Source organism: Bactrocera neohumeralis, chromosome 2 (genome assembly GCF_024586455.1).
Source record: "Bactrocera neohumeralis isolate Rockhampton chromosome 2, APGP_CSIRO_Bneo_wtdbg2-racon-allhic-juicebox.fasta_v2, whole genome shotgun sequence".
Taxonomy (NCBI): Eukaryota; Metazoa; Arthropoda; class Insecta; order Diptera; family Tephritidae; genus Bactrocera; species Bactrocera neohumeralis.
In genome coordinates, this window is record NC_065919.1 from 66,776,933 (window position 1) to 66,803,214 (window position 26,282).

The following is a 26,282-nucleotide window of genomic DNA, read 5'->3' on the forward strand; positions in this document are numbered from 1 at the left end:
CATGGTCTAACCAGCCGCGCCGCCTGCTCTTCGCGCCTCTCGCGCTCACCGCTTTGCCGCATTTCCAGTAGTGCCTATCATTATAACCGTTGCCTGCCACTGCTGCTGCGTTTCTTGCTGACGCTGCAGCTGTAAATTGCAAATTGCTCACGCTTTATTGTCGCTTGTTTGTTGTTGTTGCTGTGCAATTTCATTGCCAATGTCGTTGCCGCTGTTGGAAAATTAATGAGCGCTGTCACATTTGCGGTTGCACCGTTGCTGGCTGCCACACTTGCGTTGCTTATTAACTGACCACTTGCTGTGTTAGATGGAAAATCGCGCCGTCAGCAACAACAGCAACACAAGTGTCGTATAATAATAATTACAAGTGCACGTTGTGCGCGCACTGTCAAACGCGTCGTCTTTGATTGCATGCATATGTATGTATGTGTCCGTACACGCTTTTGTTGCTGCGTGGCTGCTGTTTGACTGCTGCTCACTGTTGTTGTTGGTATTGTTGTTGACGCGCTGGCTGCTTTTGCGCGGCAAGCAAGCATTTACCAAATGACAAATCACAACAAGCGCGCACAAGTGTCAAATGTAATGAGCCACAGTGAGACGCGAAGCGACATGCCACATGTCGCATGCCACCTCAATGCGCGGCAGTCATTCGTTTTTCGTTTCTTTCGGTTTTTTGAATATTCTTTAATTTTTTTTTTGGTTTTTTTATACTTTGGCTGTTTTTTTCTCAAAGCTTGTACAGCTGTTTTGGTGTCGTTCGCCTCGGCGTACTGTCCGTCTGCCGCTTTTGCTCAAAATGCATGTGGTTGTTGCTTTATACTTTGCATACGCTTTGGCCCGTCTTTGCTTCTGTCCAATTTGTTATTTTCGCTGAATCACTGGCGCGCATTGGCTTTTGTCGCTTGAACGCTTCACTTTGCTCGGCTTGCAGCGCAGACGTTGCGCCGGTTTGCTGGCTGGTGGCTCATTGTGTGCCCGTTATTAATGCATTTGCTGAACAATTTTGATATCGCAAATTAATATGGAAACAATATGTGGCATATGAGCTTTTATGTGCTTACAAATATGCGTACAGGCGCACAAACACATACATATGTATGTATGTACATGCGCACCTACTCTTGTAGTTGCCACACTTTATGCTGGGCATTTTTATCGCATATTTTATTGCAAGTATTTTCGTTGTTGTTGTTGTTGTTGTTGTTAGCAGTAATGGTTATTGTTGTTGTTGTTGTTGTCGCTGTTAATGTTGTTGTTGCTGATGTTGTTCTTGCTGTTGTTGTGGTTACTGTCGGTTGCTATCGCCATTGTTGTTGTTGCAACTATTGTTGTTGTTGTTCTTGTTATTGTTGTTGTCGCTGTTATTGATAATGTTGTTGTTGTTCTTGCTGTTGTTGTGGTTGTGAGTAGTAATCGTTATTTTTGTTGTTGTTGTTGCTACTACAACTACTTTATTTGCTTCCGTCTGTCTCCGTTTCGTGATTATTGATGATGTTCGTTATGTGGCGCGCTGGCAACAAGCACACATACACACACACCAACAATTGCTTACACATTTGCTTGCAACAAAGCGCGCATTTATTTTTATGTCCTTATTTGTGGTGTGTTAGTCGCTGGCCAAGCGCTAAATTGAATGACCAGCCCATTGCATAAGCTTGCTCACATACATGCAGACATATATGAATAATAATACATATACATACATACATACTCTTATATTTAGTACCTTCTATTGAAGGTAGGAAATTCTTGGAACTCATCAAATTGACATTGTCAAAGCAGCATAATATATGGGGAAACACAGGCATACACATATAGTACATATACTTGCAGGCATATGTGCATACATATGTATATAGTATGTATATATCTACATATTTATATACATATGTAGGCATAGTGTTGCCTTCATTTCTTTGACAAATGATAGTTGATTTTCGGGTGGTAGCTTGTTGTTGTAATTATTAACAGACAAAACTGCTGCACACTATATGTATGTATGTATATATTTTTTAATATTGCGTGTGTTTAATTAAATATAATTCCGTACTAAATTCTGTCATAAAAACTAAGTTAACGTTTTGGTGAAATGCAACCCTAATTTTTTTTTCATATTTTTCGTGACATTTGACAAAGTTTTACATTTCTACGAAGTTTATTATAATTTCCCACTTTAGTAGTGTTTTATTACTAAAATTTTCAACGCTAACCTCAAAATGAATGTTGTCAGCTTGTCTGCAGGCTTAAATATCCATTATATTAAAATTTCGTCTGAGCAGACCCCAATTGAAATTTTGCGACAAAAAACTGTCTAGTACATTTGAACCCTCTAGCGGCCATCAAAATTAATTTGAAGATTTGAAAAATCAGGTTCAAAAACACGTTTTTGGAGGTGTGTTTGTGGACTAAAAAAGCGGTAAAATTAAATGAAGCCTTATTGCATAGAAAAGGTTTTAGTAAAAAAATGTACTTGCTTCAACATAACCTCAAAAAAAAATATTCCGGTCTTATAGAGGCTTTCTTGATCTATATATAAAAGTTTCTTATGGGAAAAGCTATATTAAAATTTTACGGAAAACAAATTTCTATAACATTTAACCCTATTTATTTAATTGGGACTTCAAAAAACCGAGTCACTTGTTTCACCCTAACTTAACAATATTTTTTTCTCGCTAAATCTATAGCCTTTCTTGATCTATATAAAAAATGTTGTATAAGCAAAGCCATGTTACGAGGAAATTCTAAAATATTAAGTTGATTTTTGGTTAGGAAACTTTGCAAAGTTATACCTAATGAAATTTGAAAATGTCTTGAGAAGATAATTTTTCGTATAAAAAATATTTTTTTACACTTTTTCACCCTAACCTCAAAATAACGATTAGATACTTGTCTGTAGGCTTCCGCATTCCTTACATAAGAATTTTGTCTAAGAAGACTCATAGTGAAATTTTACGTCAAATAAATCTTCAGAACATTTTAACCCTCTAGTGGCTACCCACATTCGATTTTTCTTCTTTTTTTTCACCTTAACCTCAAAATAACTATTAGATACTTGTCTCTATGGTTTCCCGTTCTTTATGTTAGAATTTTTTCTACGAAGACCCCTTGCAAAATTGTACGGCAAACGACTTTTTAGAACATCTTAACCCTCTACTCAAATTAATTTAATTCCGACGTAAAAAAACGAGGCTAGGAACATCTTTTCATGTGAGTAATTTCGCGATAAAATACTTCGCAACATTTATTTGAATGATATTTAAAATTTATGCGAACACAATTTTTTTGTATAGTGTAGATTTTTTCGACTAAAATTAAGCATTTTTTTAACAAAAATTTCTTTAGAGAGACGATTTTTTCCACTTTTTCCAGCTTAACCTCAAAAAACTATTAAATACTTGTTAGTAGGCTTCCACGTTCCTTATATAAGAATTTCGTCTAAGAAGACCCATAGTGAAATTTTACGGCGGAAAACTTTATAGAACATTTTAACCCTCTAACGGCTGCCAAAATTTTTTTAAATGAAACTTTTGAAAAATCAGGTTCAAAATGAGCCCTTGGAGGAGCAGCTGTTGGCTTGAAATTCTTGTATTCTACAAAATTATTATTCGTATAGTTTTATATTTCTTTTTTATAAACCCGTAAACATTTTATGTTTTGTAAAGTCGTCTGATTCGAAAATTAAAAAAATACTTAACTTCCCCCGCCTAAATGGTCTTATATCCCAGCTTGGTATCCTTCCACCGCTTGCCAGTGACCCTGAAATCCAGAAATTGCCTACTGCTGCATGCAGCTATAAATACACATATACTATAACTATATGTATATACACATATAACCCTTTATACATATTCGCCTGGAACAAATGTCACTTAGAAGATTGACACTTGATAGGCGATATTGACTGACAGACAGATTCGATAGACAGAATTCCCGATGTCCGGCTACACTTTTGCCGCTGATTTTCACACCATTTGCATGACTCACACAGGTGAGCAGAGCAGCAAAGCAAAATGTGCAAAAACACAAAGTGACAGCCAAAAAGCACGCGGCAGAAGACACGGACGCCGCGATTCGCGCGCGCAAATAAAAGAGAAGTAGGAATATAAAAGACAACAACAACAAACAGTATGTACTACCGCTGTCAAATTAGAATGCAAAGTTTGTCAGCAACAATAACAATAACAAAAAACATATGAAATTGTCTGCTAACAGCTATAAAAGCAATAATACACGCAGTAAAGCTGATTTAGGCGGCGCTGATGAAAGGCAACTTACATTGAAAAATTTCCAAATCGTTTGCATTACGACGAATGGATTTCACTTGCGCGAGCCACACGCCGTTGGCTACATAACGAGTCACACATACACACGTACACACCCGTACACATACATGCGCGTGGATTTTCGCATGCAAAATGCCAGTTAAGCAGCAAAGGCGGAAAGCGAATGATAACGAAGAATAGACAGCGGTAGGGGGAGGGAAGGCGGTTGGAGCGCATGTGATGGGAAAGGAGTTGCACGTTCTTTTTTCACGTTTTCGCGCGCCGGCAGGTTAAGCGAATGGTGTTCGCAATGAATTAATTGAAGCGATGATTGTCAACAGCGCGCAAGACACATCACGTATTCTAGGGAGAATACACGCAAACTTATATATCGTATATATGTACATATGTATACACACACTTTTTCACATTTATATACATATGGAAGAACATTTGTTGTTGTGTTCATGCGCGTATCAAGCGAAATAATCAACAATATGCTCTGCAACATAACAACTGCATACGGTTGTGGAACATGCAACATGCAACATAGTGCAAAAATGACATAGTGCAGTGTGTTTATAGTTGTGGGGCGAGCTAAAGTTGAATGAAATGATTTTTGTTGTCGTTGCATGCATTATGTTGTTGTTGTTGTTGTTGCTGTTGGATGTGTTTATTGTTGCTGTCGCTGCCAGTTAGTTAATTTCAACATTGTGCTAGCACTTCATGATTACGTTTTGGTTACTTAACATTGTTGTTCTTGCTTATTTTTATTGTTATTGTTGTTGTAAATATGATTTTCACATATTTTCGTCATTGTTCTGCTCAATGTGCTCGCAACGCTGTTTAAATGTTGTCATTTTTGCTGCTTCGCTTTCTTCAACTCCATTTAATTATTGCTGTAGTTGTTGTTATTGTTGTTGTTGTTGTCATTCTTCACTCTTTTCCACTACACTTTTGTCGCAGCCACCGCTCGCCAACAACGCGAATTGAAGTAATTATGTCATTTAATTACGCGGACAGGCAGGCCAACGATGGCAGCTGGCAATAAGTGTGCAACATACTTGCAACAACAACAAATATGCGATGCTTGCAGCAGCCGCAGCAAATTGCCAGCACTTGTGCGGCGCCCCCACGCATGTGTGCTGCTCGCGGTGAGCTGACTGCAGCAGGCAGTGTTGTGACAGCAACAAGTGAGCGGCCTTCTGTGGATGAGAGCGGGCGAGAGAGGCTGCGCGGAGGGTACGTATGCGTGTAGATGTGCGGTTATTAGCTGCAGTTGAAGCAATTGAAAGGAGTTATGTTTAAGCGCATGCGCCAATTTGACTCGTTGCAACTTGCTATTGTTGTTGTTTTCCTATTTAATTTGCAATGAGCTGCTGCAATGCCACAAGCGAAAGCTGACAAAATTGCTAAAGAATGTTCTGGCTTTCTAAGTTGCGCTTATTGTTGTTGTTATGAATGTTGTTTTATTGTTGTTGTTGTTGTTGTACTTTTTTGCCCTGCGCAAAGATGAAGCAAAGTTGCCGCCACACAGTTGGGGCTTATAAATGAATAAATGTGCCTCAACTAATTAAAACATCGCACGATGTAGGAGGTGGCTGTCGGTGGCGCAACTTTAACGCCACACAAACATACAAACAAACACGTATATGAATAATAAAGAAAAAACGTTGCTAATGTCAACGGCGAGCTTGCGGCATGAACAACATGCCAACATGCGAACAGTGGCGATCAGTGTAATAATGTGTTGCTTTTGTTGTTGCCGTTGTTGTTGCTGCTGTCATTATTACATGTGCGGTTTTTATGCGCACTAACTCGCTTATTGCAACTGGACAGATGATTTAGCAATTGCAATGCGCTGTGCATACACGCACATTTGCATGCACTCATACATACATACATATTCATATGTATGTGTGTGTATGTATGTATGCATATTCAGTTACATACAAACATCTGTTCAGTGACTCGTTGTCGGTGGCATGAATGAACCAGCACTGTGTGTGCGCTTCGCATTCAAAACACGCGTTGCTGTCAATGCACGATCAGCAACAACAATAACAACAACACTAAAAACCAGCAACAAATAACAACAAGCAGCAAACATAAGTTAAAAATGCAAAAAGCATTGCCGCATTGTTAGAGTCGTACGATATGAGAATTTTCCAAGAATTTGGGCCATAATTAATGTGGCATGATTTTTTTTGTTGCTTTTGCACAACGCTTTACACTTTTTCTTGTTGCAAATTTTTTGCTCGGTGCTGGAAATATTTTAATCAAAAGAAATTGCGATGTTGCAACAAGCGCTTTAGCAGCAATTGAGTTGCAAATGTTGTGTGGCAAGAGTGCAGTATATAATTGATGTTTGAAGGGGCAGCATTAGTGTGTGTTGCATGTGTGTAGTTATGTTGTATGTACATACATATGTTGGCATATCATTGCTAGTGCATTTATGATTTAATTAGCGGATATATTGTCGTCTATATGTATGTGTGCGTATTGGTATGTAGTTATGTAGGCACAGTTTCCAATATCTGAATGACTTTTAATGTAAAATATTATTATTTTTTTCATTAAACATTAATGCATATTATTAAAAATTTCAAAAAAAACTATTGAGAATAATAAAAAAAACATTAAAAATAAAAAAATTAAAATAAACATTAAAAATATTAAAAATAAAAATAAAAAAAATAATAATAATAAAAATAAAAAAATTTAAAAAAACAATAAAAAATGTTACAAAAAAATACAAAAATTAAAAATAAATTTATTTTACCAAACAACTGCAAAAAAATTATTTTTAAATAAAAGGGTATAAAAAACTAAAAAAAATATAATAAATATTACAAAAAAAAAAATAAAAATAAATAAATACTTTAAAAATAAATATGAAATATGTAAGAAAAAATAAAAAACTTTCCCATTAAGGAAATCACAAAAAATACCGCATTAAAAATAAATATTCTATTAAATCATTTATGAAATTTTTTTACAGTTATCAAGATTTAAGATGCATATAGAATTTTGAAACATTTTACGAAGTGTTTTTTTATATTTTCAGAGAAGAAAGTTTATTCTGTTTAATTATTTTGTAAAGAAATATTTAATTTTTGAATTCATTTATTTATTCTCTCTATTTTATATTTTACTTACATTTCATAATTTATTTATTCATTTTTAATTTCTTTATTAAAATTATGTTTTGGTGATAAAATTATTTTTTTTTGCAAAATTTAGGTTTAAAAAATTATATTTTGTATTAAATATATTATATTTTCAACTATATTTATTTTTTTTGCAAAATTCTATTTTTATGTTATATTTTTTCTAATTTTTTCCAATTTTTGATGTAAGGATTTTATTTATTTTTCTATTTATTTTTTCTTTAAATTATATTTTTGTGTTAAAATTAGTTTTTTTGCAAAATTTATTTAGAATTTATATACTATTTTTATGTCATATTTTTTGTATTTTTTTTTTTAATTTTTGCTGTAAGTATTTTAATTATTGTATTATTTGTATTATATTTTGTTGTTAAAATTATTTTTTTGCAAAATTTATTGGTTGTGTTTTATAAGTTCTATTTTTATTTAATTATTTATTTAAAAAATTAAATTAAACAATTTTTTTAAATTTTTTTTGCAGTTTTTTGGTAAAATAAATTTTATTTTGAAATTTTTAACTTTTTTTTTTAATGATATCACATGATATTAAATACATTTTGGATAGTAAGGTGGAGAAAATTCATATAAAAATTTTCTAAAAAATAGTGGAAAAATATTTTAAAAAAATTAATTAAAATAGAAATCAAATAAAATTAAAAATAATTATAACATTTCTTAAATAAATATTTTTAGATAGTAGAAACCAAAGAAAGTGCTATAAAATTCATATAAAAGTTTTATGAAAATTATTTATCAAAAAATGTATTAATTAAGTAATAATTAAAAGATTAAAATAATAATAATAGCATTGTGAAATATTTATATTTTGGTGACAAAACTATTTTGGTTTTGCATTATTTTGGTTAAAAACGTTAAATTTTTAAATATATTTATTTTATTATCATACTTACATATGTAATACCTTCATATTTACATACATAATACTTTTTTAATTTAAAAATTATTTTTATTTTTGTAATTTTTTACGAAATGAATTTTATTTTCCAATATACTAATTTTTTATAAAATTAAATTTTATATTTTACAAATTTTTTTTTATAGATTCTTATTAAAAAAATTATGTATTAAAGTATTGCCACTTTTATAATTTATTTATTATTTTTTATCAATTTTTATTTTTAAAATTTCAGTTTTTTTATATAAAAATACATTTTTTTAATAAAATTTTTAATATAATTTTTTTTAATTAAATTTTTTATATAATGTTTTTTTTTTTTAATATTTTTTTTATTATTTTTTATTAACTATTTTCAGATTTTTTTCCACATCCGCTGCATATACTCATTCATGTGTTGCCAACTACAAAGCAGCGCAACAAAAGAGCACTCCTCAAACCCAACAAAAACAGTGTCACAAAACACATTTCACCAACAAAAAGATAATAATAATAATGTCCCATCAAATTAAAACACAATAACATATTTAAAATCTCATCAATCATACTTCCACACTTAATCCTTTACACGTTGCATTAGTTGCACAGCCGCAAAGGGAAAGACAGTAGTGGAGGCAAAAGCAAAGGTAGAAGAGGAAAAATTGAATATCACCGTTTATTTGACTTTAAGAAATATTTGGTGTGCCTTTGGGCGCTCAGTTCAATAGCAGCAATTCAATACTCAGCTCGTAATTCATTCTGTGGCACACTAGTTAGCTTTGTGCTGCACGCTTGGTCAGCCGTTGCGGCTACCCCCAACCGTTTCGACGCACATTTCGTTGAAAACTTGCGCACCGGGATGGAGATTTGTGTGCGTTCGTTAGATGCCACGCACATACACACACACTCGCATACATACTCTCGGAAATAGCTATGTGCAACAGCAGCAGCAGTATCGATTGCCAGCTGCTCGCAACTGAAAGTAATAAATACATACATATGTACATATGTGTGTAGCTGCGCTTAAATGGCTAAGTAAATCTTCACTTTGTGTCCGCTAAGCAACAATTGCTGCTGGTTTAATAAAGTATTTAGCTTTTTTTGGCGCGCTGCCGCAAATCTTGAGGCATCCAGTGCACAAGCAACAACAACTCTTATAACTCCTATACATTACAACAACTATTAGGAGGTGTTTCCTATTCTATCTTATGTTGCATCCTTTTATGCGATGTAAAATTGTGTTGTTGTTGGCCTCAGCTGCTCTTGCAAGCAGCCGAAGTGAGTTTGTCGCTTAAGTCTTTTCTTCATTTTTTCCTAGTTCCTGTGCATATGACTCTTTTCCACGCACACACACACATTATTTGTTGTTTTTATTTTCTTCTGCGCGCACATTTTAGCCTTCTCGCCGGGTTAGCCAGCAAGCCAGCGCGCCAGCAAAATTCTAGGAAATCCATGCTGCATAATTTATTGCTTGTTATGATATGGTGACGATATGCTGCTCTGCTGGTGCTAGTTGTTGTTGTTATTTTTTTTGTCTTCCTCGCTGTTATTGTTATTGCTAGGTGTTGTTGTTTTTATTATAGCCGAACTGCTGTTAATATATGAGCTTAGATCGCGTTGTTGTTGTTGCTTTGCCATTTGTTGTTGTTTTGCCATTTGTTGTTGCTTGCTGCTGTCGTTGGTCAACACCTGGTGTTGTTTCTACCTTTGCCTTGGCATTCTTCATCTGCGTTTGCGTCGTTTGGTCACTGACGTGGTATGTGCGTGTGTGTAAGGGTTAAGAGCGGTAGCGCGTGGGTAATCTGAGATCGCTTCTATGCGTAATATATGGGTATGCAAATAATGAGCGTGCGGTGAGGGCCGCATTGGGCGAGTGAAAATTATTTCAAAGTCTGCTAAACTTTGTTATTTAAATGTTAAAAAAAATTTGGTTTGATAAAAACAAAAAAAAAAATTAGCGGATAAGTTAATTACAGAACGTTATTGTTGAAAGTATATAGTTATTATCGATTTTTTAGATTTTTATGATATATAGAATAAGTTAAGTTGGAGCATTTAATAATTCTAAATTGTTTTTTTTCTGCTTTTAGTTTCAAATTATTTAAAATTTAAAAAGAATCTAATTTTTTAAATAAAATGAAAATAAAATAAATAGTAAATAATAACAAAATAAGTAATAGATAAAAAAAAATATTTTTTTTCAAATATTTTCTTATTCAAATATTTTTTTTTTCAAATATTTTTTTAATTTGAAAACTAAAAATAAATATATTTTTTTTAATTTACAACATTAACTAAATTTTTTTATATTTTCAAATTGGGAAAATTGAAAAATTGTAAAACTTAAATTTAATTTTTTTGTTATTGAGATAGTAAAAAAATTGGAAAACTTGAAAGATTTAGTTGAATTTTTTTTATATTTAAAATTTGTAAATAAAAAAAAATTGGAAACATTAAGAATTGAACTGGAAAAAATTTTTTTCAAACTTGAAAAAAAAAATTCAAAACTGAAAAATTTTCAAAATTATTTTTTTTTCATATTTTCGGAATGAAAAATTAAAAATAAAATTTGTAAACCTCAAAAAAGATAATATACATATTTTTTTGAAAATTATTTAAAAAAAAATTGTTGGAAAAATTAATAATTTAACTTAAAAAAAAATAATTTTTTTTAAAACTGAAATCTTTTCAAGTAGTTTTGGCAAATTATATATTTCTTTTTAATATTTAAATTTAAAATATTTTTATTTACTTGATTATTTCGTTTTTTATTTCATTTTGTATTCACACAGTTGTGGCACAACTCCAGCTAAACTGCGGAATTCGGGCGCGCAAGTGTAGCGCACTAAATAGCAACAACAAAAACATATCGTACAGCAATAAAATAAAGCATATTGCTCTGATTCTGGTTTGAAGCAGCCAATTCAAGTCAATCTTATCAGCATTTTATGCGTCTGAGCAAGAATTATGCATAAACATATATGTATTGAGGAATGTGTATATACATATGTATATGTACATACGTGTATGTATGTGTGTGTTTGCTAGAAGTTTTTGTGTCGCAATCGTTTGCAATGTTAAGCGCGCTTTTATGGCATTTTGATTGTTTGAATTGACAATTAATTTGCAAATTGTTGTTGAAATGTGTTGAGAGGTGGGGATTTTTATTCAAATTTATGGTCTTTCTCACTTTTTCGATTTTTTTTGCTTTATATGAGTAAACAGCAAAGTGAAAGGGTTGGAATTTTTAAGAGCCAAATAAATTAAAGGTTACGTGGAGTTTGAATTAGTGACAAGTATGAGTTTTAACCAACAAGAAACGCTGCTTTCGGATTTGGAGCAGTTTTCGGAGTTGTCCGAAATTGTGAGAAACTGAACTAGCGATTAATGTTTTCCAATTTTTATTGAGTTTACTTTAAAACACTGCTTTGAGTTATATATAAAATCTGAAGCAATTATATTTTACGAAAATCTGGCAACACTCGTTCGCATTAAATTTTTTTGTTCACTTCACTTAATTTAAGAGCAAAATATTGTTCAAATACATATTAAATATTATTGGTTAGTATGATGAAGAAAAATGTATACAAAAAATATTTTTAGATATTAGGAGCTCTTTTATAAAAAATTTTATAAAAAATATTAATGAAAAAGTATAAAAATTATTTGAAAAAAAATATAAAAAATTAAAAAATAATTAAGTTATATATTATTTTTAAATTAAAAAATTTATATAAAAATTTTATAAAAAAGTTATAATTATTTTTTTAAATAAATATTTTTAGATATTAGGAGCCAAAACGAGTGCCACACAATTTATATAAAAATTTAAATAAAAAAAAATAATGAAAAGATTTTAAAAATTATAAAAAAAAAATTTTTAAAAATCTATTAAATCAAAATTATTTTTCAAATATTATAAATATTTTTAAATAAAAGGCGCTAAAAAAATGCCACAAAATTTATATAAAAATTTTATAAAAAAGTTTAATGAAAAAATATAAAAAATTAATTAAAATAAAATATTAAAAAAATCTATTAAGTCATTAAGTCATTAGAAGCCAAAAATAATTGTACAAAATTTATATAAAAAAAATTTATGAAAAACAAATATCAAAAATTAATAAAAAGAGATTTAAATAAAAACAAACATTTGGAAAGGAAATTAAAAGAAACCAAAAGGAGCACAGAAAAAAACTATTTAAAAAATGTTTGAATAAATAAATAATTGAAAAAAATAAAAATTGAAATAAAAAATATTTTAAATAAAATTTTAATTTTGAAGGATAAAGAGTTAATTTTTACTTATCACAAACAATCTTAAACTCAATGCTATTTTCAAAATTTCCAAAATACTTTAAAAGTTTTCAATTTTATTTAACTAAGTTCAGAAAAAAAATATTTTGTGAAAATTTTAAAACCTATACTTGTATACACAAAACTAAAAAAATAAATATCGGAAAACATTAAAAAAGCTGAAAACCTTGCCACGGCGTAACTTAATCGTTGATTATATAAAATGCTGTCGCTGCTGTTCAAGCCAAAGCGAACTTTACATGCACTTATTTGTTGTAGTTGTTATTGTTGTTGCAATTGTAACTCAATAACTCAGCTGCACTAGCGCGGCAACACCGTTACCAAATTGAGCTCACCGCTTGCCACTGCCACGCCGGCTGTCCTGCTGAAAGCCATAATTGTGTGCAAGTTCACGTGGACATGCGGCAGCGTGCGCTATGTGGCATGCAAAATAGTAGGCACACACACACACCCACACACACGCACGTATGCATGCGCGAGTACTTTGTCAGCAGTATATAAATATGCTTTTGGGGGCCAAACAAAAATGCCTGCTTGTCACGCAAGGCTCGCGTATGCGGCCAGTTGAGCGGCCTTTAACGCCGTTCGTCCTTTGCGCCTGAGCTTAGCGCTCAGCTCAACTTTAGCCGTGACATGAACTGGCAGGGAATTAATGAATTAAAACATTTTCACGAGCTGCAAGTTGTGCGGCGCGTAGTTTCGCGCAGGATTATGCAAATTTCGCTCGCGCGTACATGCAAGCGGGCATGTATGTATGTGTGTGGCAGTGTTTGTGTGGATGAGGAATGGCATGACATGGAATGCAGTGTGTGCATGAAAAGGACATGAACATTACGTTTTATGTAGTCAGTGGCGCGTCGGACGCGTATATTAGTACGTGTGTGTGTGTTAGCATACTTCATATATGTATAGCATATATATACATACATATGTACCATATGTATGTGTGGTATGTGTGCTGATTGTTGGTTGGCTTTGCTCCAGCTGGACAATGTGACATGAAACGCTTAATTTTTATTTTATAGTTTTATTGCGCTTTAAATGGAGCTTATTAGTGTTTTATAGCAGGGTTAAGCGCAAGTGTGATATTGACGACTTGGGTGTATGTATATTTAAGATCGGTTTATTTTCTAATAAACTACTATTTTATGTTAAATGCGGTTCTGACGGATTTGAGGCTGGTTAGAAGTGGCGTAAAATTAATTGTGTTAAATTTGAGCGGTCACTTCGTATGACAGCTATATGCTATAGTGTTCCGATCTGAACAATATATACGCAAATTGTAGAACTGCTTTGGAAAATGTTTTATGACAAATTTGTTGAAGATCTGTTATCAAATAAAAAAGTTTCCCATACAAAAACTTAATTTTGAATGATAAGCTTGTATGACAGCTATATGCTACAGTATTCCGATCTTAATGATTTCTGCGCAGATTATAGAGCTATCTTGGAGAATAATATGCGCCAAATTTCATAAAGATATATTGTCAAATAAAAAACTTTTCCACACAAAGCCTTGATTTCGATTGGTCAGTTTGTATGACAGCTATATGCTATAGTATTCCGATCTTAATGATTTATGTGCAAACTATAGGGCTATTTTGAAAAATAATGTGTGCCAAATTTCATAAAGATATATTGTCAAATAAAAAAGTTTTTCATACAAAGACTTGATTTTGATTGGTCAGTTTGTATGGCAGCTATATGCTATAGTGCGCCGATATCGACGATTCCGACAACTGAGTAGCCACTTGAGGTGAAAAAAGCTAGTACAAAATTTCAGAGCGATATCTTAAAAAGTGAGAGACTAATTCGCGTAAACAAAGATAACAAAGCTAACTTGACTCGGCTCCATACACTGATTTATTATATACATACGTATGTATGTACATACATATGTATATATGCGACCCGACACAAACTTTGCGCCAAGTTTAATATAACCTGCTTAGGTTATAAAAACTATACATTCATCATCCATCAACTCACATCACCCAATGCTTGCATTAACAACTCAATCGGTAACAAAAACATATTCATAAAATTTCAAAATTTGTTTCTGTAATAATATATAAAGACGTACAACAACAACAGTTGAGCACAACAACAATGCTGTCAAAGCAAACATTTTATTCTGAACAGCATAAGCGTCAGTGTCAATGTCAAGCGAGCAGGCAACGGCAGTCAACTGGCCATTTGCGGCAAGCACAAGCATCCCAGCAACAACAACACCAACACTTACATGAAAGCACGTGAATATGCTAATATGCGGCAAATATCAGCATCATCAATAACAACATCAAAATCAATTTTTGACATTTCTTGCGCTTTCAATCAGGCTCAGTGCGAGACAGACAGACAGGCAACAACAACAACCAGGGCAGTAACAAAATGCCAACAGTCAGCAGCTACACGGGCAAGCAAATGACATATATGGACTAATGAATTTTAAAATCCATGCGCATATGATTCTGAGCATCACTCATCGTGGCACCACGCCACCGCCCCTCCCTCCTCTCACTCCTTAATAAGTAAAAAGAAGCAATTCAACCGAAATCGGTTGAAATGCAAAACAAACAGTTAACCAGCGACCGAGACAAGTGAAGCAGCGCACAGGCTGTGGCTATGGCCAAGCAACGCTTGCGGCTGATCGATTTGACAGGCGCGCCGGCAATAAGAAGCGACAGGCGGCGGTGACTTAGCGGGCAGCGCGATATGCTGAATGGCAGGCGGCAGTCGGCAGACGGCAGCCACCAGCAGCCAGCATGTCTGTCAAAGCTTTTGCGGTGAATGCGAAAACAACAACAACAAGGCACGCACAATGCCAATTGCTAGCATCAACTGTTAAATAAAACAAAAACAACAATAACGCCAGCATTGTAAAATATGTAAGCAAATACTATTGTTGTAGTGTTGTTGTAGTTATAAAAGCATATGCAATTGTTGGATTGTCGATTGTGAGCAACTTGAGCGATCATTTTTGAATGATTTTGAATGAAAACGCGCGCATGAATGAATTACGTTGGTATAAAGAATAAATGAAGACGGTGCGAGTGTGTGCGCGGGGACGAATGCCGGTAGTAAATTTGCATTTTTTCGCTGTGACCGTAAACCAAATTGTACGAAATGTGGCGTGAAAGTTTGCTGTTGGGGATAAAAGTGAAAGCTGCGCACGAAAGCTTTCGGAGCAGAAATATTTCGAAGTTATGTATCTATACGAGGGCAATTCACAGCGCTCAGTTGGAAGACTTTAATAGTGAAATAAATTGATATGAAAGCTTGTGATGCAGATTTTAGCGATGAAAGCTCTGCTAGCATGTTCAGAAATTTGAAATATTTTGGTGGTAAAGTAATTACTTTATATAATCGCAAATAAATTCAAATAAAAATTTTAAATTATGCCATAATTAATATTTTTAAATATCGCACTATGTGAAAGCTTCATATGAATGTATATGTTGCTGAAAATCTGTTATAAACGGGTCAAGCTTTCTTATATAAGTTCAAAACAAATAATGTAAGCATAAAAAGTTTAGTTAATTGCTAAGAAGAGAATTTTATTACAACATTGCAGTTATAAAAAGCTTTTATTTAAGTGTGAAAGCTCTTTGTAGAAAAGTAAAAGCACAAATACCACTGAATTTTCGCAAAAATTTGCTTTAGTTACTATTAAAGTGTTCAAGAGGATGACTTATTTTATTTTCATTATATAAAATCTAAAAAGCTTCCATTTGATTAACTGGGTTGAAGGCTTTCTTTTCGACTAAAAAGCTGCGCATGAATTACACATAGTACTGTATATGCGCATGCGCCAAACGCACTGATTGATCACTTTAATGGTATAAAATCGAAAACAACAACAGACAACAAAGAGCCATTATTTTCGTAACCTACAAAGGGATAACTGGAAATCAATATAAAACTGGCAATTTAAGCGGAATTCCTTGAGCGGTAAATGTAGCAAAATATGCGAAAATATTTAAAATGTATTTATATGCGATACTAAAAAATAAAGAGGAGTTGCAAAATTGCAAGACATTTCCATGTCTGCTTTCGTGTGAAGTGCAAAGTAGAGGTACTTAAGTGGCATTGCTGCATTAACGGTAAATTAAAGCAAATTTTATTGCGCTTAAAAATAAGAACAAATTAAAACAAGCTCAAAGTGACGTTTCTTTCTCGAACTTTTCAGTTTGCTCTCAACATTTTGTTGCAGTGTTGTCAAGAAGCAGCGGACGCAGAAGGAAGTTGCAAGCACTTGTTATTGTGGGAGCCACTGACAGTGCGAGTGAAGTCCAACACCGTAACTCAACAACGTGACAGTGTTATTTTTACGGTTGCTGAAGCAGAAGGCAGCGAGCGAGCGAATATGAATGCAAAAATGATGCGGAAAATAAATGGCAAAGCCGCACAATGCAAATCACGTCGGGAAAAAGGTGAAACAAATGAGTTGGCATTTCGGTAACTGATGGGCGTACATATACATACATATACGACCATATATACATACATATATATATATATTATATATGCCAAGAAACGTTTGTCATCAACATTTTTATATATTTGCGTCGCCGCCGCGCACTCAAGCGCGTATACCTTGACTTTTCCACGCCAGTGAGTGCGCCGGCGAACGCTAAATTTTCAAGCCAGCTTATTTGTATTACTATTTTTTGTGCATGCCATTAAATTATATATAAGTACATATATATTTTTTAGGTTATGCTATTGCTTTGGAAAGTGAAAAATGTTTGTCCGTTTAACGGTACGCCAACAGCAATGACACCAATTACAATTATATTACTGTGCGCGTTGTTGCCAATTGAATATTTATGCCTCTTTTCCGCACTTTACTTTTTTTGTTGTTATTTTTTTCAATGAAAATTTCTGTTAACGCCAGCATGAAAGGCGGCGGGTTAGCCAGTAGCGCCCACTTTTTCCGCTTCACTGCTGTTTTGCTCGCCACAAAGCAAAGCGTTTGCGCGCTCTGTAGCTGTTAATTTTGGGTGGCGCTCTTTAATTTGTCGAAAAAGATACACTCATAAGTTAAATATAAAATTTGTATTAATAAATTTTTGTATACATTTTTAATTTAATTGGGAAAATTTTTCCTTAGCTTAATGCAGAGTATTTTCAATGATTTTTTTATATAAATTTTGGATTATTTTAAAAAAATTTTTATTTATTTTTATAAATATTTGAAAAAATTTTATGAATTATTACACATTATTATTTTTAATATATATATTTTTTTTTTAATTTGGAATGAATATTTAAATTTCTTTTTAATAAATTTCATATTTATTTTTATTATTTAATTTTTTTTTTTAATTTTTTAAAACTTTTTAGGAAAATTTGAAAGTTTTTTACGTATTATTGCACATCTTTTTTTTATTATTTTTAATATATATATATATTTTTTATTTTGAATGAATATTTGCATTTTTTTTAAACAAATTTTAGACTTATTTTTATTATTTAATTTTTTTACATTTTTTAAAACTTTTTATAAATATCTGAAAGCTTTTTATGAATTTATTGCATATTATTTGTTACCCATTTTAATATTTTTTTTTTTATTTTTAATTTATATTTGAATTTTTTAATATAAATTTCAGACTTATTTTTATAATTAAATATTTTTTTTTACATTTTTTAATGCTTTTTATAATTATTTGAAATTTTTTTATGAATTAATACATATTTTTTTGCAAATCTTTTTAAAATTTCTTTATAAATTATGCAAAATTTTCAACAGTTTTTGAATATTTTTTTTTAATTTTTTATTTATAATTATAAATTTTAATATTTTTTTTTAATTTTGCATATTTGGAAACATTAGAATATTTTTTTAGATATTTTGGAATATACATTTTTTTATAAAGTTTGGCATTTTATTTTGAATATTATTTGAAATTATGTTTTATATATTTTTCACTATTTTTTATTAATTAAAATTTTTACACATTTTTAATACTTTTTATAAATATTTGATTTTTTTATGGATTATTGAATAATTTTATATTTGTAATTTTATAACCTTTTTAATAATTTATATTTGTTTATTAATTCTGAAAAATTTTTATTAATTATTGAATATTTTTTATAAATGTTTTATTTTTTTTTTTTAATTTTGCATATTAGCGCATAAACATTTGGACATTTTTTATAACATTAGAATATTTTTTTCACATATTTTGGAATATACTATATATATTTTTACAAATTTTGTCGTCTTATTTTGAAAGAATATGTGAAATTTTTTTATAAATTTCAGAGCTCTCCTAGCTCCTGTATATGTACTTAATATAAGGATTTTCGAGCTTCCAGTGAATTTATACCGCAAACATATATCGGCAAATATGTGAGATATCCTAATACAATTAAGAGAACATATTTTCCTTATAACGGTACACATTTGTGATTAGAATGAATAAAATCGGCTGAAAACTCGCCCTAAGCCGTATATAACTATCAAGCCTTTGCACATGAAAGTACTTCCCAGGGTTTCTTGCAAGTTGTAAGAGTTTGAAATGTTCGGTTATTCCCGAACTTAGCGCTAGTTACTTGTGTTTTACTATATTTCTTCAAGCAACAACACAAAATATTTGTTTTTGTACTCTAAATTCGGCAGCGGCGCCATTATGGCCGCCATATTAATAGAAATATGCAATAGAATGCTTACAGTGCAATATTTACATATACATATGTATGTATGTATGTATTGATGTAAATATGTACGCACTTATAGACAAATATGTATGTTCAAATATGGATGTGCATAAGTAGCAGACATGCTTTATTATACAATAACGGCATTTTAAAGCACAATACATGACAAGTAAAACAAACCCTTAAACATATAATATACATACAACTTACATACATACATACACAATGCATATACAAGCATGTATGTACATATACAAATATGCAAGTGACGTATGTAAATGTGTGTGATGACGCAGTATGACATTTGAAAACAAAGAAAAAATTCTACGCCGTTGCATTGCTTTCAAGTATTTTTCCAAGCGTCGAAAAATTGACACACAACAATAATAGGAACAAAAACAAAACATTAAAAAGGTTAACATAATTCAAATGGAAATACATACATATTATAAAAAAAAAAGATTTTTCTATGCATCTGTATTAAAATATGTGTGTGTATATGCTTGTGTGTGTGTTCCGCGCCGTGGCGCTATTGGAAAATACTTAAAATATTATAAATATGTTTGTATGCATGTATTCGTAGTATTTACCGAAATAGCATGCGCTCACTGGCACAGTGATGGCGTCAACGACAATAACAACAAAAACAACAAAACAAGTGTTTTTGTGGCAACAAAACAATACGAAAAACGCCATTAAAAATGGAAAATAAAAACGCGGTTTGTTGTATGTACGAAAAAAATAACTTCTGCTGGTTTTTGTGTGCCACACACACACACATACAAACATGCAAGTGTTTACAGATGCTAGGAAACTTTTTGTTTAGGCATTATATTGTATAAGCTGTGTTAGTATATAATAAAAAGCATATTGGAAAACGATAAAAATAATGAAGAAGCAAAACAAAATGCGAGTAAGAAGCAGCAGAGAAAGCAAAAGTTAAGAAATAAGGACAACAACAAAGTTAGGGGTAAGAAATGGTTGAAGGTGGACCTCAGCAAGGGGTCCGCTATGTATAAAATGAACTAGGTGTCAACATATCGATTTGAGCTTTGAGCATGAATACTTGCACATATACATATACATACATAAGTATATAAATATATATTATATATTCTAATAGCATGCCCACAAGCTGCTTAGCGGCGGCAATATCAATTTTTTGCGGCATTAACCATGATGCCTTGAAAGCAATATGCTTAACTATTTTTGGCGCTAAATTTTTTTGATTACATAATTATTTATGAAATAAATTCTAATATTCAGCCGAAAGCCTATGATGCTAGCGCTGCGTACTTTAGTTTATATAATAATTTGTTTATTATGTAAGCTTTAATAAAATAAAATAAAATAAAATAAAAAAAAAAATTTAATATTAGTTGAACTGATCAAAGAAATGCCGCTCGTGGTAGGAAGGACATCGCTTTTTTACGCATAAAATGCAAATATATAGCCTTATATAATATATTACATAAGTATATTACATATTATACACATACATATATATGTATACACTCCTGTATGGGTGCAACTGCGCGACCTTCCCACCAATCGAAACGCAGTCTCCGTGCCTACATTTTGGCGGTAAGTGGCACGCATCATTGCCGTCGCTGACGTCGTCATTGACGTTGGCATCGTTGCGCATTGGCTGCGCGTCAGCTTTTCTTGCGCTGAGCAATAGCGCCATCATTGGCGCCGCCAACAACGCCATTAAAAACTCATTAGGATTGCGCCCATAATGAGCGCCGTTTTACTATTCTATATCAAATGTATGCACAGACGTATGCAAATGTTTACAAATATATATACACTTGAGTTTATATGTATGTGTGTAAGTGTGTAGTACATGTGATGATGCATGTAAGCAAATACAATTATGGCAGCGCTTGCGTTGGAAAGGGCGCGTAGAACTTTTCCATTTACATAAACAAATTTTGTATTTACTTTTGCATGTGTGTGTGTGTGTGTGTGAACAATCCTGCGGCACTCCAGCTGTCTGTCATTTGATGACGCAGCAGATAGGCGGAGTGAGGGAATGTCTAATACATATGTACATATGCACATATACATATGTACATATGCATATGTAGATATGTATGAGAAAATGATGACTAAAATTATTTTTCAAGGAAGTAACGCCTAGTTCTTATGTGAAATGCTTTTAATAAAAATTATTGTGAATTTTTTAATTATTAATGATTGATAAATTATTTATAAAATATAATTATTTATAAAATAATAACTAATGATTATTAATGATTTTATAAAAATCAAACATAAAAAATTAATCATCATATAAGTGAGATTTTAAATAAATTATTAATTAAAAGTTAACCATAAAAAAATTAGTCATTAATTAATAATGATTTTTGATTAATAAATAATTAATAATTATTATTTATTAAATAATTTATCAATCATTAGTAATTAGTCTTTAATAATTATTAAAAATTAAATTAAATTAATCATCATATAATTGAGAGTTTAATTAAATTATTAATTAAAAGTTAACCATAAAAAAATTAATAATTAATTAATCGAGATTTTTGATTAATAAGTAATTAATAATAATTAACTATTAATTAATTTATCAATCATTAATAATTAATTTTAATAATTAATTTTTAATAATTATTGAGAAATAAATTTAAAAAAATTATTCTTAATTAAAAAATTATTAAACTATGTCTTTTATAAAAAATAGTTATGAATTAATAATGAATTTAAGAAATTTTTTCATAAAAAAATTAAACTAAAAAAAATCATTAATTAATTATTAGTCATAAATTAATTGTTTTAGTCAAAACAAAGTAAAAAAAATTTAATAGAGTGTAATTTTCACATATTTTAAATTTTTTTCTTATTTGTAGAAAACTAAAATAATTAATTTATGATTAATTAATTTTTTTTTTAATTTTTTTCCGACTTCCACAAAAATATAGAAATTACGACAAAAGAGCGAAAAAGACGTCAATAAAGAAATTAAAATTAATTAATGCTTAATTTTTTTGGACTTGAAATTGCACAAAAATACGAAAACATTATTGTTTTTGCAATTTTTTATTTTGCAAAAATTTCACTACAAAATTGAAATTAAAAACAATTCCTTTGCAAAATGTTGTTGGAATGTTTTCAATATAAATAGCGAGAGGTTCAGAGGTTACGTGGAAACTTAAAGCATGTTAAAAATCCACCAGCTAGCAAATAATCATCATATCATATAGAGTATATACAGACATATGTATTAATCAAATTCCACTTACTGTGCTGATGATAGCTCGGATAGTAGCGTCTGTGATGGCCGTTGCTTTCCAGCGCGTAGAAGGCGCTCATATCGGTGGTGTCCAGGCCGCCGAGACCGCCACCACCACCACCGCCGCCGCCGCCGCCTAGGCCAGCGCCACCACCCATCGCTGTGCTGCCAGCGGCTGTAAGGGCGTGATGTCCCAAGCCGGCGCCGGCGCCGCCCAGGCCATTCGCTTGCGGAGAGCTGCCCAAACGCGGATTGTCATACCAGCTGCGGGCGGCAGCTTCCGCTGTTGAAGTCATGTCCATTTCGAGAATAATTTTGAAGGTTTTTTATGAACAACGAGGGCGAAAAAAAATTTCCTATTGATTGTTTTTTTATTTTTTTGTTTCTTAGTTTGTTTTATTAGTATTTTTGTTTTTGCTTGTGGGTGGTGTTGGCTTATTTGCTACCAATTAAAGACGACCACGCGCAATTTTTCGCTAACTTTAATATTTTTGATTTATTTCAATACTTTTCACTACACAGTCTGACGAAAGAGTGCACATTTTGTTTTTGTTGTTATTTTTGTTTTTTATTTTTAATATGTTTCGCACTTATGTATGTAAATCAATTTGTTTGCTTGGCTTTCACTGTTTCATATTTTATTAGTTTCTTGTTTTTATTTACTTTTTGTTTTTGTTATTATTTATTTGCTTGGCTTGGCATTAACTTCTGTTCTGTTGATTGATTTGTGCTGTTGAGAAATGGAAATGGAAATAAAAAATGCATTAATAAATATTTATAAATTCGTAATTATAAAATTCGAAAATTTATTGCATATTTATGGCTGCGGCGTCGGCACAATTCGATAAGATTTGCTTTGCTTGACGAACCGTCACAGTTAACCATCGACAGCGGAATAACGGCACTTTGTATTGTCGCAAAAAAATTATTGATTTCGATTTCTTTGTAATCAAGCGATTTTTATCATCGCAGTCATTAAATTTTCGGACAGTAGCTGATGAGCGCAGCGGTGGCTTATCACGCCGCGCGGCAGCAACAACAAATAATAATAAAAATTTTAACAACAAAATCTCAATAAGCACCTACAAAGCGCTAACATAAATTTTTATCTGCAGAATTTTTTTATTTGTTTTTTTTTTTTGGAGTTTTTTTTGTATTTTTTTCTGTGTTCTTTCTCGCTTGCAAGCGCTGCGCTGCCGCGACTATCGCTACAAGCCAGCAGCAACGCGCTGTAAATTTCAAATGCTTTCGTGTCTTTTCTTGTTAAAATCTTGTTTTAGGTAATAAGACACTTTTATGACACCCTTTAGCACACTTCATCAAAATTTAATAAAATAAATTTCAATTACAAACATATATAATGCAGATATGTGTGCTCAGCGCCCTTGGTAAGCGCGTCTTTGGCGCTCGGCAAATAGAAAGTGATCAAAATTATCTGCTTTGGTGTCGTAAAATGGGATTTATGATATGACAGTATTCTGCTAGCGCTCACTAAGCGTTAAATATACATATATTTTATTAGCTCTATATACATATTTACAATCTTCTCTAAGTATATACGTACATACATACATATGTATTTAAATGCCGCTATATTAGTAATTATTGCAGCATATCTATTCACACCTGCACCCCCAAATTGTATACTTTTATCACCACATCTTTACTTTTGAGTTTGTCAACAACAACAATAGCAAACTTACTAACAAACACACCAGCTCCAAAAAGTCTGTTTGTTGTCTGTCACTACCTCAATGTTTGTATTATAAATAGGAAATCAATAAAACTTTGTTTTTGTTTACTCGCGATAAGCGTCCGACTTTAAATTGATTTGTAAAAGTGACTCAACAAATTGTGCGTGTTTCATGAGCTGAGCAACGTCTACACACCTGATCTCAAAGTAAATTCGACTAACAATTGCTTCTTCGATTCGCCAGTTCATAGCTCTTTATATTTCAGCTTTGTCTTCTGAACACCAAGCCTACAATTGCTTTCTTTAAATAATTTCAACAGACAATTTTTGAAGTAGCGAAGCCTATAAATTTCTTCTCTAAGCCAAATAATTTCTTCCTAAACCATCTTCGATTCGTCACTCGCTAGTTTAAATTTTGCTCTCTTAACACCAAGTCCACGAATCTTCTTTCTAAGTAATTTTGACTAACAATTTCAGCCTAAACAGTTTCCGATCCGCCAGTTTACAGCTCATTGTAATTAAGATTTGCTCTCTTATCACTGAGTCTACAAATCTGCTCTTTTAAGCATTTAAACCGATAATTTTTGAATTGCTATCTCTATAAATCAGCTCTTTAAGTAATTGTGGCAAATAATTTTTGCATAAACCGTCTTCGATTCGTCACACGCTAGTTTAAATTTTGCTTTCTTAACAACAAGTCTACGAATCTTCTATCTAAATAATTTCAAAAGACAATTTCTGAAGTAGCGAATGCTGCAAATCTTCTCTCTATGTAATTTTGACTAACAATTTCCGCCTAAAAAGTTTTCGATTCGCCACTTCGCCGCTCGCTAGTTTAAGTATTGCTTTCTTTTCCACTTCTCATATGCAATTATAGGCGAATTAAGAGAGCTTTCACTCTCTTTTATGTCTAAGAGTTTGAATTCATGTTCAAATTTCGGAGTCACTGTATTTGCTTAAGTCTTGCCACAATAAAAATGTCATTTATAAACGAAGTCTTGAGTGCATTTGAAGATATTTAGATAAATATTGGTATATCAGCATGTAAAATAAATTAATAATTCAAAGGTTCACTTTTAAATGAAGAGCAGAAAGCAGAAGAATAAGAGAAAAAGTTTAAGTTTAAACTCAAGAAAATATTTTTTGGACATTTGCAAGTTTGAATAGATATATTATAGTACTTTAGACTAAAACCGCGGCTTCGTGTGCCTATTTTGAAGCTCGTATTTACAGTTAATATCGGAGAAATGTTTGGTGTGCGCTCTACTAGAACTACAACAACTAGATATTATCTGAAATTTTACAGAAAATTCATATTTTGAAGTCGTAAGACTCTCGTTCTTACTCAAACAACTCCCAAAATTTCGAAAATTAGACATTTGAAAACTTTCCGAAACGCCTTAACTGCCGAGGCGTGCTAAATATTTCTCTTGGCATAATTTATAACTTATTTACAAGCAGTCCAACACCTTGATATCCTGTTATTGCTACTAATTATGCATTGCAGGCAGGTGGCATTGACATTGAAGACGCATTACACATTTTTGAAGTGCGTCACACTTGCGCTAATTGCTTCCAATTGCTGGTGGTTGCTTTACTTTTCATTAGCGCACACGAAATTTTCTTGTTATTTATAAGCATTAGCGGGAAAATGTGAAAAATATATTGGGTAGTCGGCTAATTTGCGGTCAATTGCCTGCGCAATGAAGTGTGGCATAGCATTCATTATCGAGTTGTATAGGTTAGGGGTTTGACAAATGGAGATGTCAGGCAGAAAATGCACTTGCTTCATGAATATCATGAAATCATGAATTTTGAATAAATTTAAGCAAAAGAAGGTAATTCTATAAGAAATGTCTTTAACATGTTGAGATTTTCACTACAAAAAATTATAAATATTTATATGTACATAAATACATAATTGCTTATTAGATCATTATTTCAATATCGTTGTGTATATTTCTGGAAAATACATTTTTATTATTTTTTTATTTTCATTCCATTTCCTCTAAAATTTGACAAA

General features: G+C 31.7%; 1 protein-coding gene across 2 annotated transcripts in view; it reads right to left on the minus strand.

Annotated features, from left to right (window-relative positions):
• LOC126766652 (GATA-binding factor C) overlaps positions 1–26,282 on the minus strand; it is a 136,844-nt gene that overhangs the window by 101,504 nt on the left and 9,058 nt on the right. For both annotated transcript variants that reach the window (XM_050484406.1, XM_050484401.1), the window contains exon 2: positions 22,577–23,296. In XM_050484406.1, the coding sequence (XP_050340363.1) occupies positions 22,577–22,868 (292 nt within the window). In that variant the 5' untranslated portion in view covers positions 22,869–23,296. The remainder of the gene's footprint in view (positions 1–22,576; positions 23,297–26,282) is intronic.